Source organism: Suillus subalutaceus, assembly GCF_016647625.1.
Source record: "Suillus subalutaceus strain FC151 chromosome Unknown DFJ58scaffold_15, whole genome shotgun sequence".
In the NCBI taxonomy this organism is placed as follows: domain Eukaryota; kingdom Fungi; phylum Basidiomycota; class Agaricomycetes; order Boletales; family Suillaceae; genus Suillus; species Suillus subalutaceus.
The window spans coordinates 71,007-87,231 of record NW_024540264.1 but is presented as its reverse complement, the minus strand read 5'-3'; the positions used below and the strand labels follow the sequence as shown (position 1 = coordinate 87,231).

Below are 16,225 nucleotides of genomic sequence, written 5' to 3'. Positions count from 1 at the left end.
CATGTAAACTGAGATTCGTACACAATTGCTCACTTGAACTCAACTTGAACTTGAAGAAAACTGACTACCTGGCTATACTATGGTACATAATGACATGACTAAAATCTATGATCCAAGGAAGTAATCATCCTTAAATGCGAAGTTTGATATCGAAGACCACTCGAGCTACAAGTCAAGTCAGTAGACGCCGCTGATGCAGAAACCACACTACATACCCCCAATCCGCCTTCAGGAGGGCTGCGAGTCTCATCGGACGCAGCTCTGATAACAACAAATCGGCGGTAATTGTCCATGAACGTGGGCTGCAGCTCCATATTGATGAGATCCTGAGAAATCTCCCGGTCGGCTTCAACCAGGATGTCAGATTCGCTGCATTGAGCGAAGCGCTCCATCGAACTCTCAATGCACTCTCGCAACACATCTTCTACTCCCAACAGTTGTTTCTCAAAGGTGTTGACAATCCAGGCGTCATCACTATGTTTGGTAGGCGCTTTCGTGACAGAGACGCTGCCTGCGTCTCCCAGGTCCAGAATGGGAAGAAGGCACGAGTCCATGCTGTGGATATGTCCTGAGTTGAAGGATCACAGTACAGGAGCATCATACTAACCTCATAATTTCTGGAACTGGCTTATCCTTGCCGCACGCTAGGGAATGGCTCAAACCCACGATCGAAGGTATCAGGTAACATTCCCAGAGAGGATGCTGCGCGAGGTTACGCATCAAATTATAACATCCAACGGGGTCCTCGGCGATAGCCAAAGGTGTGAAGGTGACAATACCACCTTTAAAGATTGTCAGTGACACTAATCGCCCTGCTTTGCAAATACTCACCCAAAGGGAAAATCTCGCGCATGCCCCACCTGCTGGACGGAACAGACTCATGTGTGCCGTAGGTGAAAAAACGAACTTCTGGCGCGTCGCGCCGCTTAGTGACCACAGCAGAAAGCTCGTAAAAAGTCTTGAGGGCCCCAACATGTATGAATATTACCCGAGCTTCTCCGTCAAGGCTAACTGACGTAGCTTTGGTCTTGTCCAGTACGTATTTCAGTTGTCGGGTCTCAAAGCCAGGATTCAAGGCTGCTCCGTCGGCTGGGAAGGACCAGATACAATATTTCCTGTTCGAAAACTGCATAAAATCCAAGAGCTCGCGTGGAATTGAAAGCAGATCAATAGCCATGGCAGCCTCTCTCAGTATGCGACGACGGCTGTCTTTCGATTGACCACCCGGAGTCAATAGCTGCTGTATGGTTTCATCGACTCGCTTACGCGTCGTTCCTTTGCTGTATTTGGCAGACGAGACAAGCCATGGCAACAAGGTCACCAAAACATGGGTGTTCTGCGAATCCTGTCGCAGGTGCTCTGGTACACGTAAAAACCTACAAAGGGCATCCAATGACGGGCTGAAAACAAAGAGCAGAGCAAGTTCTGCGCCATCCAATGACAGCGGGAGAACAGCAACCTTTGCCTTCTGTCAGCATAGACCATCAGCAGAAAACTAAGACCCACCTGTCGCTGAACTGACATATGACGAAATAGTCCGTGCAGTGCTTGACTATCTTGATTTTCCGAAGCTTCAAGTTTGGCAAATTGCTGAGCTTCTCCACAGGCGCGAAAAACCGGTGTGAGATCCGTAACATTGTAGAGTTTTTGGATGCGAATGGAATCGGTTTGCGCCATCATGAAGCTCATGCGAGCACCGTTATCGCGTGAATCAGTCGCGTCCTTGATCGTCACTTCACAAATTTTCTCCGCTTGGTTCTTAGCAAAGTCAACAAATAGATCACCTTCCCATTTCCACTTTTTGGGAATCCTATTCGAAGATTAGAAACACTTTTTATATCTACGAGTAAGCACAACAAACTTTGGCATCACAGAAGTTTTCATCGATGTGAAAGCCTTTGGTCGGAAGGAATCAACTTCCTGGTTGCCATCGCTGATTGAAGGCTCTCTGAACGTTGTCATGAGCATTTAGTGAATGAAATCAGTGAAACAGGACGCACAAAGGGCTATTAAGACTAGGCATGCTGTTGTGAGCACAAATAAATGTGAGCAGGCCAAGACACATACCCTGGCATATTAAGACTAAGACTTTGAAGAAACTCGTCTGCAGCCTTTTCGGAGGCTCGCTTAGGGGGAGCTGGCTTCGCGAGTTGATGTTGAATACTAAGAAACGGTCAAATAAATGTGTTTGATGATGTACGAGCACACTCACGGAGGTGCAGGTGAAGGAGGGGAAGGGTTTTCATCTGCAGCCTCGAACATCTCTGCATTATAATTCCAGTCGGCAGAGGGCTCTTCTATTGTCTGCTTTGTGGCTGAAGATGGGCCAGCCCAGACGGGCGTTGTGGTGGAAGGGCCGGCCTCGACACCCGTTGTGGATGCACCAGACGGTTCCACATCGCTCGCCGAACTAGTTTCATTCTCGAAAGGCTTCTTCTTGAAGGAACTAGTTGTGGACGAAGGCTCTTTAGTGGATGGACCAGATGGTTGTATACCACCCGCTGATAAAGGCTCATTCTCGAAAGGTTTCTTGAAGGACGAACTCGTTGTGGACGAAGGATCTTTTGCTTCAGGGTGTTTCTTCTTGAACGACAAACCGGTCAGAAGTTTCGGAATTGTCTGCAGTGGCTTCGGCTTGGGTGCTACAGAAGGACCTGATCCCGCTGCTATACGTTGCTTCGTTGACAGAGTACTCCCGGATTGAACCGCATTGGAGGGAAGTTCGATAGACTTGACAAGAGGGTGGCTCCTTTGATCTTGGTGAGTTCTGACGGGCTGTATTTTGGGTGGGCGAGGTACATTCGACGATGGTATGGCAGAAGACGTCGATGGCCTTGGTGGTGGTGGAAGGGGACGGGATGGTTGTTCGGTCGATGTATTAGGAGCCGGGGCTGCCGAAGAGCGTTCCTGTAGAAAGCACTGAGGTTAGAATGAAAGAGAGACGGCTACTATCACAGAACCTTGTCTGCTGTAGTGCTCCGGGACTTCGAGTGAGTCTGTTTCCGCCGCTGTTTCAATGGGCGATCCTCCGATGAATCAGAGTCTGACTACTGTCGTCTAAGCTTCGCAGCACGATAATAAACAAAAAATGGCATACATCTGAGCTAATGAGTGCATTGTTACGCTTTTTCCCTCGCCCAGCCAACGACTTCGGGACTGGAGACCTCTGCTTGAGAGGGGTATAGGACTCTTCCGACCCATCAGTATCGGTCTCGACTTGTTTTGGCTCTGGAGCCTTCGTTGTCTTTTATGCATCATGTGTAAGACAGTATAATGAGTATTATCGGGTGAACTCGCCTGCTTGATAGGTGACTTCTTCGTATCCTTTTCACTTTTGAGCTTTGCGTCTTCTGCAAACTGCGTCGCGAAGAACTCCTTCTCTTTCTCTTCATACCAGTCAGTTGAGCCGCCAAGCAAAAGGTCAACCGTGTCTCACTTATCCAATGGTCCTTCGCCGTAATCTCGTATCCGACGGAGTAATCGTCGTCGTCAGAACCAACATGATCCCAAAAGCTGGACAAGAGCCGCTGGCATTTGAGCACATTCTGTGTTGGCTCCCAACTGCATAACGTATTGGAAAATGAGTTCGTGATCAATGAAAGGGAAATGGATCTGACGTGTCTGCATCGGAGTCATAGCCTGCCCACTATGGATCATTAGAGGACGCAATCAAACACGGATCAAAACCCACTTTGACATAGTATTCCTGGACGAACGGTTAGATCTTTGTTCGAAGCGTAATGGCATGTGCTTACCCAGTCTCCTTCTTCACTGACGCGAGCTTTGGTGATGACCTCTACCAGCAAGCGCGTCAATAGTGATAGCGATGAAGAGCTGAGCTCGCACCGACGTGGTATACCTCCTGCTCGACTTTCTTCTTACGACCCATACAAAGGAATGATGAACGAATGTGGATAAGTGAATTTGATGCATTCGACGTAAGCGCGCTATCAGAATCCGCTGCCCAAGTTTGGGGTCCTTCCGACTTGCCTCGCACTACAACGATGGCCTCTAAATTAAAGTCAAAGCAGGAAGAGGCCCTTCAATTTCTCGATGATCTTGATTCCCTTAATCCAGTCGCACCAACGACGCGTGGACCCGCTGCAAATACGGGCAGCGCAGGAGACCCAGCGGATGTTCTCGCATTCATTGATGAGATAACTCAGAAGAGCTCAGAGCCAACTCGCTCCACGACATCACACATAGAACGACATGCTTCGCGCCCGGGAACCCCATCACTGAGGAAGAGCACCGAACGAGTTAAAGTCGGTGCTCATCCGTCCTCCTCAACCTCTTCTCTCGTAGCAAAGCCAGAACCATCGTCAGTTCCTGCTGCCAAGGCTGAAGTTGAGCCTACGGCTTCCTCAACTGGTTGGGGATGGGGCAGCGTATGGACCAGTGCAAGTACCGCTTACCAACAAGCAAGGTCTGTAGTGGACGAGCAGGTCAAGAACCTTCCCAAGAATGAACACATCAGTAAGCTAGGAGAGGGAGTCCTGGAGTATGCAAAGACTGCGCAGCTCGACAAACTCGGTTCGTCTGCGCGCGACGAGTTGATTCAAAGTCGATTAATTCGTACCCTCTAGGACAAGATTTTAAGAGAGTTGGACTGTCTACATTGACAGATATTCTGAATGTAGTTGCTCCCCCGATATCTGAGCACGAGGTCATTCAAGTATGGCTCAGTCATGATATGAAAGGATATGATGGCGTCGAATCACTTGTATACCGGTCACTCGCTAGGGTACGCACCAAGACATTACAGGTATCCGCCGTGCTGATGTTGTTGCGTAGGTCATGGAACAGGTCGAGGGTGGCGATTTGATTGTCAACCGAGGTGACGAATCAAAACCCAAGGAATCTACAACAGGAACTCCTCGGGATTTCAATTCGGTGGATGGATACGATGCTGCTCTCAGGCTCGCGCAGGTAAGGGGCCAATGCCAAGAAATGTGCATCCGAGATTGACTTTTCCGCCAAGGCAAATCTAGATGAATTCATCAAGACCAATTCAAAAAAACCACCAAAAGAATCATCTGTTCAGAATCCTGTTACATACTCTTCTGTCTACCTCCGCATTCAGCCATTCCTCACATCCTTCATCCTACCCCGGCCCGTCGATATTTCAGGGGAGTCCACAGAAGCGCCCGAGCAGTCTAACCTCCAGTTCCTGTTGCATCTGTCTGATCCCGGGCATAAGTTGGTGCACACGACTATAACACAGGCTATGCCTGGTAGTTGGTTGCAGATCTGGGATGATTACGACTGGGTGGAAGATCTTGTAGCTGAGTCTCTTCGGGTAGGCATTGAAGTGATTGGGCAGGACTACATTGTCGCACGGATGGGATGGGGCAAGAAGGCAGCCGAGCCCACTACGCCTCAAGAAATGCCCTCTGAATCATCCCCTTGATGCGCTTCTATACTCACATATTGTTGCCCCACCTATGTATTACCTTACGACGACTCACTACGATTGCACTCAGAGGATAGGAATGTTGTGTATGTATATAAATGAATAACGTAGTAACATCTACTTCTTTGGAGGCTGTTCGGGCTGAGGTGGAGGAACAGACTTGAGCTCTACGGGCCTGATAGGGCTTTGTCCCTTGTCCTACTTGTTCCCAAGGTGACAGAGACTCGAAGTTGCTACATATGATCGGGGTGATTAGCAAAACGCAGTGGTCGAGTGTGATGCTGAACTGACCGGAAAGCCTGGGTCAATTGCAGAGGTTCGTAAACGACGCGTTTCTTCTCTTCCGTCGTTAGCGGACTTCGGTGTAGCCCTAAAAACGATAATTCCATCATTACGATTAGCGGCTTGTAGTGGTAGCTACACACCGACAATGGGAAGTCCTTTCGGAGGGGATGACCCCTCGAAGCCTAGACAAAAATCTATGACAAGTGCGAGTTATCGCATCCAAGAAGACTTACCATAGTCTGTCAGTATGCGACGCCTGAAAATAAAAGGTCAATACACCGGTCCATAGGGATATAGAACGTGACTTACAAGTCGGGGTGACCAGTAAAGAAGACACCAAACATGTCCCACGTCTCCCGTTCATACCAGTCTGCTCCACTGAAGACAGAAACACTGCTGGGTACGGTGGTCCGCTTCGCCAGCTAGGTCTTGACCCGAATCCTCCCCGCATGCTTGATGCTCAACATGTTGTAAACCACCTCGAAGCGTTTCTCTCGTTCTGGGAAATCGACAGCGGTGATATCCACAATACTTTTGAACTGACACTGCGAGTGATCTCGAAGGAAAGTCAAAACGGGGATGACACCAGACGGAGAGATATGCAAAGTGAGCTCGTCCTTTAACACGGAGAACTGCTGGACGAATTTGGGGAGACATTGCATGAGGTATGATCCATAAGTGTGTAATGACTCGGTTGTCTCAGCATACTTGGTAGCCGTAGGATTTGGAGATGTAGGCTCGGTGAATGGCGAAACGGAGGCTAGAAAGTTGTCAAGACGGTCATCGGCAATTAGGACAAGGTGTAACTTACCTCTAGGCGACGATGACGACTGAATTTTTTCGCGTCAAAAGCGACGCCAACGGTCCTCGCTGGTCTCTTCGACGAGCTTTTAAGCAGATTTGTGACCCGCAGACCCGTGCGGAACGACATGTTTGCTGTCTACTGTTCAGCGGGTTCAGACGAGTTAGAGCAACGGTGAATTCACACTCCGATCCGAATCGTGACCGGCGCCGTCAAGCAGACCATGGCTTCACTCATCGACAACGACGCTCATAGAACAGAAATATTCGACTCATTACCTTACTATGACAATGATCTCGAGCAGAATCCATATTGAGAGAAAAAGTCGAGCGCGAGCTAGCACGTGAGCCAAAACCACCGCAGACTCTGCATCCTCGCGTTCCCCCCTCCAATAGAGCTCTTCAAGGTATGTTAAGCTACCTTTTGGTCGTTCATAGACCTGACATAGTTTAGGACAAACCTGGGCTTGCTGCTGAGCTCGCGCGCGTCGAGTCTCATCAAGTCCTTTAGCACCTTTGGATACCGTAAGATATCAACTTCCAGCACCGACCGTCTACCCCAGGCACAGACGAGGGAGTGGCAACAAGCGCTGAAGAATGCACAGTCCCCAACTAGAGCACCAGCGTATTCGGTAAGTCTTCAATTATCCTTCAAGTACTTTGGGTTCACGGTCTCTCAAAGGCACACGAATCTCGCGCTGCTGCAGACATATGGACCTAATGCTTGGAGAATTCATAATTACTTGTTAGAAGCGACAGCCAAGCAAGCAGAAACAGCGCTCGAGGAGTTGAAGCAGCGGCACCACAAGATGTTAACAGAGAACGCAAGAACTCTCAGGTATGATTCGTGTTGATCAGGAGACCAATTTGTTCATACTTTTTTTGAAGACGCGAATTGGAAACCAGTTGACATCGTTGGAGAACAAATGGACAGAGTTGATATCGAGCATCCTTCAGATTGAGATGGCAAATGTAGCTCTTGATGCAGAAGTTGACCGACTGAATAAAAAGGAGGCTGAGCTCGCTAGCATATAACACCATGTAGTTTATTAGGTACTTAACCGAAATAGGCTAAACCGCCCGCTCAACGTTGCGCTCTGCCTACCTCGTTTGATTTCTGCTCGTCGACGACAACGAAATATCGTTTGTCCGCTATAAAGCTTGTAGGCAAGTCAATAACAGGTTAACCGTGTCATTTTCAACGTTTTAACTCATTGTTGTGTATTTTTATTTGATTTCCTTCTCGGCTCTTGCTATAATCTCTGTAGGGACAGAAAACTGACTATCGGCGTCTTGGGACGCGTATATGGCCAATATCGACAACTCAAACACGGGGCTAACTGAAAATCATGCAGAAGAGGGACCTGTTAATGCGTCGTTGAGTTCATCCAATGTCTCCGAAGAACATTCTGTAGTCGCAGCTTGTACTCTCAAGACTTCAAGTTCACCTCCATTGATCTCACCTACGAACTCATCAACTCAATCTCGCACTCAACTGGCTCTTCCTGCTTCAGATTCATCATTGCTGCCCCACATCCAAAGAAATTTACTTCTGTCAACATCAACAAGAAGTTCCTACAGAAGAACTCATCCTCTTCAGGGTCTGCTACCACGTCATCGAACCACGTACCTGTCGTCAAGTCTGGCAGTCCAGCTCGTAAGTTCAATGTTGTGTTTAATAATAATATCCAATACGACGTCCTGTAGCTGTCCGACCTGTAGCTCCACCAATAAGCACGCATTCTCGGCTCGTGACCACCAAGCTCACAGCGGCGCCTGTTTTATCAACCACAACTGGTCCGGGTTGGTCGCGTCCACCATCCGGCACCTCCAGTCTCTTCAAACACAATCAATTCCAATGGACCCCCTCCACAGCCACTTCCGCATGCCGCTGCACCAGCGCCCGTTTCTGTTCCAGCTGCCCCGCAGCTCCCTGTCGCTGGCAAAGTCATTCAGCCACAAACCACGAGCTATCGCATCGACTTCGTCCGCCACGGGGAAGAAGGACACTGCGTCCAAACCGGCTTGGGGGCATCCGAAAGTCGTAGCACCAGTCTTGTTCCCGGACACTGCAGGTCCCTCAGACTTTCCTACGGCTGCCGAAGTTGCTCATGGTACGTTGCAAATGTTGTAGGTGCAGTCCGTGAATTGATCTGCCTTCTTTAGGCCGACCATCACCCAAGGTCCCTGAATCACAGAAGCCCTCTGATGCTCCTCATTCACAATAGTGTGACGCTAGAAGAAGCTGATGCATTCCGAGGTGTTCACCTTGATCCAAACGCCCACCACTGGGGACGGGTCCGCTTCATTTCACTCTTCCTATTCATTTTCCTGACATTTCGCAGATGGAAGAAGATGATGACCATTTTCTGGACGGAGTCATTTGAATTTGGCGACGGAAGGCAAGTACAAGATATCACCAGCTGAAGCTAGTGCGCAAAGTGTACCATCACCCTGGACCCAGCTACGGATACTGTCGAACCCCACCCAGAGATTGTCGATGGCGGCAGAGCACCTGTTAGTAAAGAGGATCGTTTTGCGACGACTTTGACCGGAGATGGCCACGATCAAGGCCCCTCTCCATCTTTCGGTCCACAAGGAATTCTACCACGTTGCTCCTCGACATCCGTCAATGTCCCCTGCGTCTTCGCATCCTAGCTACATCGCCTTCGGAAGGTCCAAGAGTTCTTTTCAATGAACGTTCAACAGACTCGAGCTATACGGTTCTCACCCAAGCTCCGTCATTTCCCTGGGGCTTCGACGTCTAGGAAGGCTCTCATACAGAGCATATTCCACCTCCAGTTGACATGCGTAGTGGACGAGATGGACCAATGCGGTCGCCTAGTACAACCCAGTGCAATTTACTTCCAAAACCTGCGGGTGGCTATGATCGCTCATCGCGCACAATCGAGAAACGGTCCTGGTCCCCACGCTCCCTTCGGCAGGACTCGTGATGGTTTACACCTCTCCCCAATAATGGGCCGCCAAACTGGGACCGTCCCGTCTGTTTCTCCTATTAGAAGCATGAAATTATGCTTGATAGCAGATCGTCGTTTCGAACATGGGCCCTCCACCATTACCGTCGAAGCGCGATGCCAATCGGGCAGCTTCCACCCCATATTTCAACTGGTCCGCCTGGAAGAGCTTTTTGCGAAAGATCCACATCAACCTCTGTCTGCTTCTCAACAACATTTCGATTCGCCCACTACAACTTCATGGGGTAGTGTCGTTGGTCATGTCACCCTTATTGGTCCACTATCTCGGTGACCTCCGAAACCCCTGCCCCATTCATAACTCCTGCGCTGAGCATCGAAGACGTTCACAAGACGGCCATGCATATCTCAGTGAGCGCGCAAAACAGCGACGACAGGCGGAAGAAGAGGAGCGGGAGAAAGAGAAAGAACGCGCCCGACAGAAGGCAGCTGCATTAGAGGAGAAATCCAAGGCAAGCGAAGAGAAGAAGAACGCTCAAGTGGGTTTCTGTGACGTGACTAACATCCCACACGGCTCATTTCATCTATAGGAAGCGGAAGCCGTGAAATTGATACAGGAGGTTGCGGAAGCAGCTAAATCTCCTTCCCAGCAAGCGCTGCAAGTCGATGCCACGGCACAACGTCCAACGCCTGTCAAGCCGATAGGGCAACCGCCATCTCTAAGAGCATCTGTCAGACCGCCGATGATTCCGAGGCCGATTGTGCCCTTCAATGCAGAGCAATCGCACGATTTCCTCAAAAACGGATTCCTGGAGAAGCAAAGCTCCACCTCCATCGTCGCCGCCAACGCCTCGAGAAGCACCTGTGCAGCTCCGTGTGCCTGCGCCGCTGCTCCGAGTAGAAGAGTTTATTGCCGTTTTCTGCAGATGAGGATCTCGAGGTGGTGGACTTTTCTGATATGGGTAAATTAGTTGGTGCTCCAGCGGCCCCGCAATCTGAGGTGCCATACAAAGGCAATGAAAGACCGCCCCGCCCTCCTCGGCCTGTCGCAAGTGACTTCTTTGAAGATTCTGAGCCTCAAGACACTTCCTGCTCGCCCGAAATCTCCAGGCGTGTGGCGTCGCAAAACTCCCATTGAGGTTGTCCGGAAGCTTTAGCTTCATCCTCATCGACGAACCAAGAAGTTGCAAAGGAGACTGGGGACAAACCGTTACAGGATGCTCCGGTGAGCCTTCCGAGTCCGGAATCGCTACGGGAGGCAGTGGCGCATATATCGCCTTCGAAGAGTTCTTCTATCGCGGATGGCTCAACGTCATATTCATCTAACCACCACGACGTTACCCACATCTCCACAACGCCTAACTCGACCGGGCTACCGACGAAGCGCCAATGTCTGCTCTCGATGATGTGATGTCTCGCATCAGGGGAGCTTTGGATGGCATGAAAGAGACGGAATCCGAAAACAAGTCTATCAAGGAGACAGCAGATGCACCGCCCGAACCAGATGTCATTCCATCTCAGGGCAATGCTAATGGTCGGGGTTATTCAGGTGGGCCTAAATGGCTTCCTCCTGCATTGAGGCCACGTCGTGTCGAATTTGGGGGGAAGAACACGAAGTCTTCGATGTCACTGGCTGTGAACCACCACGTTCGCCTCGAATGACCGTTGTGGTCCGCCTCCCCAGCCAATCACGTCCTTTGGATCCCATTCCTAAGCGGCAAGCTCATTTTTTGAAGAATGCGCGTTCGCAGGTTCGATGGGATATAATGTCTTGGGATCCACCGGTCGATGGCATGACCAAGAAAGACTTCTCCTTGAATGATGTGCTCCACAAGAACTATTCGTCTCCCAGAAGCAAGCCCAGGTTTCGCGTACTCCTTCCTCGAGCACGGCATAATCATTCGTCTTTCGCCATTCCATCAGGACCCAAGGTCAATCTTCCTGTTGGATCAACAAAGCCGGGTTCGTCATATGGGCGGTCGAAGGTCGATGACCTTCCGTCCTGGAGGAGGGTTGCTGTCTGTCCCATCTATTCCAGAAGTCAGCCTAGATAGCGCCAACGCAGGCGCTCTTGACACGATCAGTTGCTCGCCTCCTCCTAACCCACCAGAACTTGCCCCCTCTGCCCAAAGTGTATTACCATGCATCAACAAAGCGGAAGCCGTTACGCAACGTCCTAGAGCTCAACCAAAGATGCCGGTAGGCTCTGCGGTAGCATTTTATCGCGATATCCCATCCGACACAGCTAGTCAAGAGTTAAAGAAGCACTCGATGTCCTTCACTGTCTTCAGCGAGCTGGACGAAATACCGGCATCTCCACTTGAAAGTGATCCGCCAAGCGCTCTATTCTCCTCAGCTGTAGACTCTTCTGACAAAAGTTTTCATACCATGGAGACGGTTACAATCAGTCGCGTTGTGAATGGTCTTGGGAAAGACACGAGCTCCCCAAAACTTGCTGTTTCGACGCAGCTGGACTCTAAGAGCTCGGATGAATCGGTCGGTGTTCCCGCTGTATTTTTTATGCATCTTTCGTGGCTCAAGGGTGTATAGGTTGACAGAAATCTCATCACCCCTGGATCTGCATCATACAGCACACCATGGACAAAATCTCCTTTGAGCTTTTCATCTTCAAAGGAATCTCCGGCGAGAGCACCGGATCCCGAGCATCTAAAAGCTGTATGGTCACAGCCCTCTGACAAGACTCTAGTACACGCAGTAAACTCCCTCGAGGGCATTGCGGATGATCTCACTGCTCTACCGTTCACATTGCAAGATGTCAAGTCTGGAAGATGGAGAAACTCCCCCTCCTACTTCAGCAGCAAACGTTCCATCCAAGATGTCACTCCATGATGTCACACGTGCATTCCAGCAAGTACCTACTTCATCGAATTCCGCTACGAGGAGCAGTAGTACGTTACCGTCATCTGCAGCCGGACCCATCAGCCGTCCTTCCAATTATACATATAGTCCTGTCCACCCATCAAGCATGAGCGTCCGGCCCCCTTTTCCCTACTCGCCGATGATGGCCCACCCACCTAGTCCCACACCACTTGTGTATCCACCGCCAAGTCCTGCTCCGCGCGGACCCAACGGGCATTCACCCATGTTTGGTGGCGGCCAACCAATATGGGTGCCTCTCCCATCTCAAAGCCACTCTGGTGCAGTGAGGCCGGTAACTTCGCCATACCCTACGCAGCTGATGGCATACCCCTCACCAAATGGGGTTCCATCGATGTATGGGGCCCTCCGCCTATGCCACACGGGTCGCAATCACCACCACAGATAAATGGAGCTGCCCAACCCGCCCACGCAATATGTCAGTGATGAGTCCTGTGTTGCATCCAGCGACTCCTTCGAATCACTCAATGTATGCTGGGAGTCCTGTGATAATGCATGCACTCTCCTATGATGGCTGGTCCACAACCGTACATGACCGTTGCCGGCCGCGGACAAGGGCGTCCTGATGGTATGCCTGGGATGTCACCGATGCAGCAAACACACTCTACTCCTCAACCTTCGCACGCTACTATGTATAGTCCTGCACAACCTCTACCATATGGACGACCGTCGTGGTGATACGTGTAATGCTACCTGACGATATATTGATGTTTCTCTGACATGTTATTATATGTTGTTTCGTTATTTTCCTACTCTCTCAATGCACATCTGCTAGCAATCCACGGGTATGAGGTCCGCAGCTCATCACAATAACTTATAAGCAAGTGAGTAATCTAAGTGACTTCTACTTCTAAACTGCCAGCTGCACAGCAGTCTCAGCAGCTTCATCAAGGCTGTCCAATGCAACTATTTTCAGACCAGACGCCTTGATCATCCTACATGATTAAGAGTCAGACTCAGGTTTCGCAACAGTCAAGAAAGAAAACTTACTCCTTCGCTTCCGTTTCCATCGTTCCCTTCAATCTGACGACTAATGGAATAGTAAGGACCGAGCTCTTTGGTTGCTTTGATGACGCCCTCGGCAATGTAATCGCAGCGCATGATACCACCGAAGATGTTGATGAAGATACTCTTGACCTTAGGGTCAGAGAGAAGAATCTCGAAGGCTTTTTTGACCGTCTCGGGGGTGGCACCTCTGAGGATAAGTAGTCAGGTACAGAGCACAACTCATCATGTTCTACGTACCCCCCGACATCCAAGAAGTTGGCGGGATTGCCGCCATGTAGGGCCAGAACGTCCATCGTGGCCATGGCCAATCCAGCACCGTTGACTAAACAACCAATGCTACCATCGAGCTTAATGAAGTTCAAACCGGCCTTCTGAGCTTCAACCTCTGATGGCTCCTCCTGCGAGATATCGCGAAGCGCGAAGATATCCTCATGGCGGAACTCGGCATTGTCATCGAAGCCGAATTTGGCATCCATGCTGATACAAATTGAGGGGGGAAACGTAGGATGTGAGATTTCCGCTCACCAAAGTACATGGCCATCGACAGTCTCTGACATGGGGTTGATTTCGATTTGAGTGGCATCCTTGTCCTTGAATATCTTGTACAGGTTGATGAAAATGTTTGCCGCTTCCTCTTGACCACCTTCTTTGATCCCAAGAGTTTTGGCAAGTTCAAGGGCCGTCGACTTGCTCAAACCCTTCTCGAAGTCGATGGGAGTCGTAATGATAGCACCAGGGTTAGTCGCAGCAACTTCCTCGATGTTCATGCCTCCCTGATTGGACGCGACAAGAACAACACCTTGGGTAACACGGTCGTTTAGTACAGCAACATAGTATTCGTGGGAAGGATCACGACGCTCAGCAAGCATAACCTGTCCTGTAGTCAGAGACGGGAAACAGCTCGTAAAGAATGTACAAACAGCATTGCAGATTCTACCACCAGCACCAGTTTGTTTCGTGATGAGTTTTGAACCAATCATCTTGCCAGCATATTCCTGTGCTTGCTGTGGACTTTTGACCAGATGAGTAGGGACATTTCTATGTCAGTTGTGACATACTTGTCGACGGTATGCACACCACCCTGGAAGCCATTGTCGAATTTTCCTTTTCCCCGGCCACCGGCAAGCACTTGTGCCTTAATCACGAGTTTGTCTGTGCCTGGGCATCCGAGTCTTAGCGAGAGGGATACACGTCATGAAGATTCCAAAAGCTCACCAAAATTCTGAGCGACGCTGTAGGCCTCTTCAGGAGACTTTGCAACGATGCTCTTTGGTGTTGGTATGCCATACTAGGGATCAAAGCAATAATCGTCACGCTATGAAAACGCTTATGATTTCTAAGCAATCTCACCGAGTTTAGTAGATTCACCGACTGGTATTCATGAATCGAAAGGAAACGCCTTTGACCGGCAGATGCTGCCCGCTATGCAGCAATCAGATACAAAAACAAACATGAATTAAATGTCACTTACTCGGGCCAACGAGCCTGTTGTTCTGAAGGAGGCAAGCATTGAGGAAGAGATGTGATTGAGACGTGATAATTCTCAGCTTCGGGAAAAGCGGGGGCGCGCTTGCTTATATCAGCGGAGTGTCAGTGAAAAGGCATGGAAACACATGTTTGTGTTCTTCAGCCAGAGTGACGACGACGGTAGACTTTTTGTCACAAGAATCTTCCAGTCTCTGATCCGCTTTTCTTAGCTTGGAGTAGCTCTGGCAGATGGAAATATCGTGACCTCGCCTTGAGTTCGGATAACCTATCTTTAAATCGTGGGTTGTTCGAAATTTGGCAGAAGGAACATGCACTATCATTGCCATTGGCACTTACTTAGTACTACTGATCTTCTATCTAATAGCCTCGGTCATGAATTATCCTCGAGGCTAGCCTCATTGCAAATGCATATGTGATAGAGATAAAAATTCGTTTGAACAGTAGCCTGAGAGCACCCGCATCCCCTCATGTCAGTTTCCACCATGGTCACTGAAGTAGACTCGTCTCATCCAAACGGTAGTGATATTGCTAGCCTCTCTCCCCTCATTCAGCTTCAATTTGTGTCGACTACTGTTCTTCGACAGGCCCTTGATCTTGTGGAGAATATCTTAACTTCCGACGACCAGCTCACTGCCCAATCTAAATTCCTTCCAGGGTCAACTATTGGTGACATTACACTTCATGTGATCAATACGAACTCGTGCATGTTACTGAGAGACTGCCCGCAGGAAAACATTTGCGGCATGCGCGGGATCATTTTATTCTCCTCATCGAATGCGTGTCAGGACCCGCCCCACACATCTTTTCGTATGACACCCGCACCCGTAATACACCAATGGAGAACAATCTCTCAGAAGCTCGAGAGGCCCTCAAGCAAGTTATCTCGCGCGTTGAAGAGGTAGTACCCACGGCGAACCTCGACCTCCCACTAACCTTGAACGCCGTAACGCCTTTCATGCAAACCTTTGAGACAACATTTGGCCGAGAGGTAAGTAAGAATTGAGAACGACGATGGATGATCTTCTCACCCCTGATTTTCATCCAGCTCTGGTTTGCAGGATTACATGCAGTTCATCATTGGTCCATGGTCTGTTCATAGTGTTTCATGATGCAAACGAGGCGCTTATATACTTAAATCCGTAGGTCCGGGTCATAGCAGGAGAGTTGGTCAGTGGGTTTTCATCTGCCAATGGGGTTTCATTAAGTCCTTGCGCAGGACATCAAACTTAACGATGATTTCGGTTTCGCCCCATCCACTCTCGTCTACAAGGGTAGTGAAGCACTGCTGGGAAAGGCAAAAATCTGAAGTTCGAGTGTGTCGTATAGCATACCTCACAACTAGTAATAGTACCTCATGCTGCATTGTTGAATCCAAAAACCGTTACCAGATCACGTGTGC

At 49.6% G+C, this 16,225-nt stretch overlaps 8 protein-coding genes across 8 annotated transcripts; 4 read left to right on the top strand and 4 right to left on the bottom strand.

The window, feature by feature from the left end:
- Positions 1 to 105: 105 nt before the first annotated feature.
- Positions 106 to 1,812, bottom strand: DFJ58DRAFT_654049 (uncharacterized protein; the record flags this gene model as incomplete). The annotated part of the gene is made up of 5 exons (XM_041381772.1): positions 106 to 159; positions 216 to 555; positions 644 to 782; positions 832 to 1,459; positions 1,507 to 1,812. Coding segments are annotated over 5 exons (1,467 nt in total), but the record flags the coding sequence as incomplete, so codon positions are not given.
- On the bottom strand, positions 1,669 to 3,969 carry DFJ58DRAFT_113070 (uncharacterized protein). The gene is made up of 12 exons (XM_041378680.1): positions 3,847 to 3,969; positions 3,756 to 3,796; positions 3,692 to 3,706; positions 3,618 to 3,646; positions 3,437 to 3,561; positions 3,298 to 3,386; positions 3,098 to 3,244; positions 2,961 to 3,047; positions 2,213 to 2,907; positions 2,068 to 2,163; positions 2,001 to 2,015; positions 1,669 to 1,948 (listed from the first exon to the last, which is right to left on the bottom strand). Exons 1-12 carry the CDS (start codon positions 3,887 to 3,889, stop codon positions 1,822 to 1,824), a joined length of 1,509 nt encoding a protein of 502 aa, XP_041248052.1. The 5' UTR covers positions 3,890 to 3,969; the 3' UTR covers positions 1,669 to 1,821.
- On the top strand, positions 3,959 to 5,488 carry DFJ58DRAFT_678863 (maintenance of telomere capping protein 1). The gene is made up of 4 exons (XM_041383168.1): positions 3,959 to 4,533; positions 4,587 to 4,744; positions 4,795 to 4,929; positions 4,982 to 5,488. Exons 1-4 carry the CDS (start codon positions 4,005 to 4,007, stop codon positions 5,408 to 5,410), a joined length of 1,251 nt encoding a protein of 416 aa, XP_041248051.1. The 5' UTR covers positions 3,959 to 4,004; the 3' UTR covers positions 5,411 to 5,488.
- On the bottom strand, positions 5,489 to 6,680 carry DFJ58DRAFT_767910 (NADH or F420H2 dehydrogenase). The gene is made up of 10 exons (XM_041388892.1): positions 6,555 to 6,680; positions 6,510 to 6,528; positions 6,133 to 6,458; positions 6,008 to 6,111; positions 5,928 to 5,954; positions 5,839 to 5,872; positions 5,772 to 5,783; positions 5,705 to 5,751; positions 5,616 to 5,646; positions 5,489 to 5,578 (listed from the first exon to the last, which is right to left on the bottom strand). The coding sequence occupies exons 1-10, from the start codon at positions 6,627 to 6,629 to the stop codon at positions 5,531 to 5,533; spliced, it is 723 nt and encodes a 240-aa protein (XP_041248050.1). The 5' UTR covers positions 6,630 to 6,680; the 3' UTR covers positions 5,489 to 5,530.
- Positions 6,681 to 6,840: 160 nt separating this feature from the next.
- Positions 6,841 to 7,603, top strand: DFJ58DRAFT_767906 (uncharacterized protein; the record flags this gene model as incomplete). The annotated part of the gene is made up of 6 exons (XM_041388891.1): positions 6,841 to 6,906; positions 6,954 to 7,001; positions 7,044 to 7,076; positions 7,118 to 7,131; positions 7,182 to 7,337; positions 7,447 to 7,603. Coding segments are annotated over 6 exons (405 nt in total), but the record flags the coding sequence as incomplete, so codon positions are not given.
- On the top strand, positions 7,583 to 13,106 carry DFJ58DRAFT_767904 (uncharacterized protein). The gene is given in 24 exon segments (XM_041388890.1): positions 7,583 to 8,070; positions 8,100 to 8,156; positions 8,207 to 8,311; positions 8,334 to 8,410; positions 8,448 to 8,613; positions 8,739 to 8,905; positions 8,933 to 9,016; positions 9,072 to 9,175; positions 9,209 to 9,239; positions 9,268 to 9,449; positions 9,543 to 9,672; positions 9,724 to 9,843; positions 9,870 to 9,986; positions 10,023 to 10,163; positions 10,210 to 10,329; positions 10,364 to 10,544; positions 10,572 to 10,718; positions 10,817 to 11,020; positions 11,041 to 11,431; positions 11,478 to 11,928; positions 11,983 to 12,191; positions 12,214 to 12,695; positions 12,715 to 12,867; positions 12,887 to 13,106. The coding sequence occupies 24 exon segments, from the start codon at positions 7,806 to 7,808 to the stop codon at positions 13,006 to 13,008; spliced, it is 4,206 nt and encodes a 1,401-aa protein (XP_041248048.1). The 5' UTR covers positions 7,583 to 7,805; the 3' UTR covers positions 13,009 to 13,106.
- On the bottom strand, positions 13,107 to 14,932 carry DFJ58DRAFT_767900 (succinyl-CoA synthetase beta chain SSC-beta). Its single transcript, XM_041388889.1, has 9 exons — positions 14,810 to 14,932; positions 14,689 to 14,760; positions 14,554 to 14,626; positions 14,397 to 14,496; positions 14,259 to 14,349; positions 13,864 to 14,210; positions 13,576 to 13,815; positions 13,321 to 13,525; positions 13,107 to 13,255 (listed from the first exon to the last, which is right to left on the bottom strand). Exons 1-9 carry the CDS (start codon positions 14,846 to 14,848, stop codon positions 13,181 to 13,183), a joined length of 1,242 nt encoding a protein of 413 aa, XP_041248047.1. The 5' UTR covers positions 14,849 to 14,932; the 3' UTR covers positions 13,107 to 13,180.
- A 344-nt stretch (positions 14,933 to 15,276) lies between these two features.
- DFJ58DRAFT_767897 (uncharacterized protein) lies at positions 15,277 to 16,218 on the top strand. The gene is made up of 5 exons (XM_041388888.1): positions 15,277 to 15,492; positions 15,555 to 15,814; positions 15,872 to 15,913; positions 15,970 to 15,993; positions 16,043 to 16,218. Exons 1-5 carry the CDS (start codon positions 15,294 to 15,296, stop codon positions 16,130 to 16,132), a joined length of 615 nt encoding a protein of 204 aa, XP_041248046.1. The 5' UTR covers positions 15,277 to 15,293; the 3' UTR covers positions 16,133 to 16,218.
- Positions 16,219 to 16,225: the final 7 nt, after the last annotated feature.

Excerpts from the sequence above, each read along its gene's own strand:
- DFJ58DRAFT_113070 (XM_041378680.1), bottom strand. The coding sequence starts at position 3,889 with ATGGGTCGTAAGAAGAAAGTCGAGCAGGAGGTATACCACGTCG. Across the intron at positions 3,562-3,617 it reads TATGACTCCGATGCAGACAC|TTGGGAGCCAACACAGAATG; the intron begins GTCAGATCCATT and ends TACGTTATGCAG. Across the intron at positions 3,245-3,297 it reads AGAAGTCACCTATCAAGCAG|ACAACGAAGGCTCCAGAGCC; the intron begins GCGAGTTCACCC and ends GATGCATAAAAG.
- DFJ58DRAFT_678863 (XM_041383168.1), top strand. The coding sequence starts at position 4,005 with ATGGCCTCTAAATTAAAGTCAAAGCAGGAAGAGGCCCTTCAATTTCTC. Across the intron at positions 4,534-4,586 it reads TGCGCAGCTCGACAAACTCG|GACAAGATTTTAAGAGAGTT; the intron begins GTTCGTCTGCGC and ends CGTACCCTCTAG. Across the intron at positions 4,745-4,794 it reads TATACCGGTCACTCGCTAGG|GTCATGGAACAGGTCGAGGG; the intron begins GTACGCACCAAG and ends GTTGTTGCGTAG.
- DFJ58DRAFT_767910 (XM_041388892.1), bottom strand. The coding sequence starts at position 6,629 with ATGTCGTTCCGCACGGGTCTGCGGGTCACAAATCTGCTTAAAAGCTCG. Across the intron at positions 5,955-6,007 it reads TTTACTGGTCACCCCGACTT|GCGTCGCATACTGACAGACT; the intron begins GTAAGTCACGTT and ends TTTTATTTTCAG. Across the intron at positions 5,647-5,704 it reads CAATTGACCCAGGCTTTCCG|CAACTTCGAGTCTCTGTCAC; the intron begins GTCAGTTCAGCA and ends GATCATATGTAG.
- DFJ58DRAFT_767904 (XM_041388890.1), top strand. The coding sequence starts at position 7,806 with ATGGCCAATATCGACAACTCAAACACGGGGCTAACTGAAAATCATGCA. Across the intron at positions 8,071-8,099 it reads TCTGTCAACATCAACAAGAA|GGTCTGCTACCACGTCATCG; the intron begins GTTCCTACAGAA and ends CATCCTCTTCAG. Across the intron at positions 9,673-9,723 it reads AAAGATCCACATCAACCTCT|TGTCGTTGGTCATGTCACCC; the intron begins GTCTGCTTCTCA and ends TTCATGGGGTAG.
- DFJ58DRAFT_767900 (XM_041388889.1), bottom strand. The coding sequence starts at position 14,848 with ATGCTTGCCTCCTTCAGAACAACAGGCTCGTTGGCCCGA. Across the intron at positions 14,627-14,688 it reads CGGTGAATCTACTAAACTCG|TATGGCATACCAACACCAAA; the intron begins GTGAGATTGCTT and ends TTTGATCCCTAG. Across the intron at positions 13,816-13,863 it reads GTCGATGGCCATGTACTTTG|CATGGATGCCAAATTCGGCT; the intron begins GTGAGCGGAAAT and ends AATTTGTATCAG.
- DFJ58DRAFT_767897 (XM_041388888.1), top strand. The coding sequence starts at position 15,294 with ATGTCAGTTTCCACCATGGTCACTGAAGTAGACTCGTCTCATCCAAAC. Across the intron at positions 15,493-15,554 it reads CCTTCCAGGGTCAACTATTG|GAAAACATTTGCGGCATGCG; the intron begins GTGACATTACAC and ends GACTGCCCGCAG. Across the intron at positions 15,815-15,871 it reads AGACAACATTTGGCCGAGAG|CTCTGGTTTGCAGGATTACA; the intron begins GTAAGTAAGAAT and ends ATTTTCATCCAG.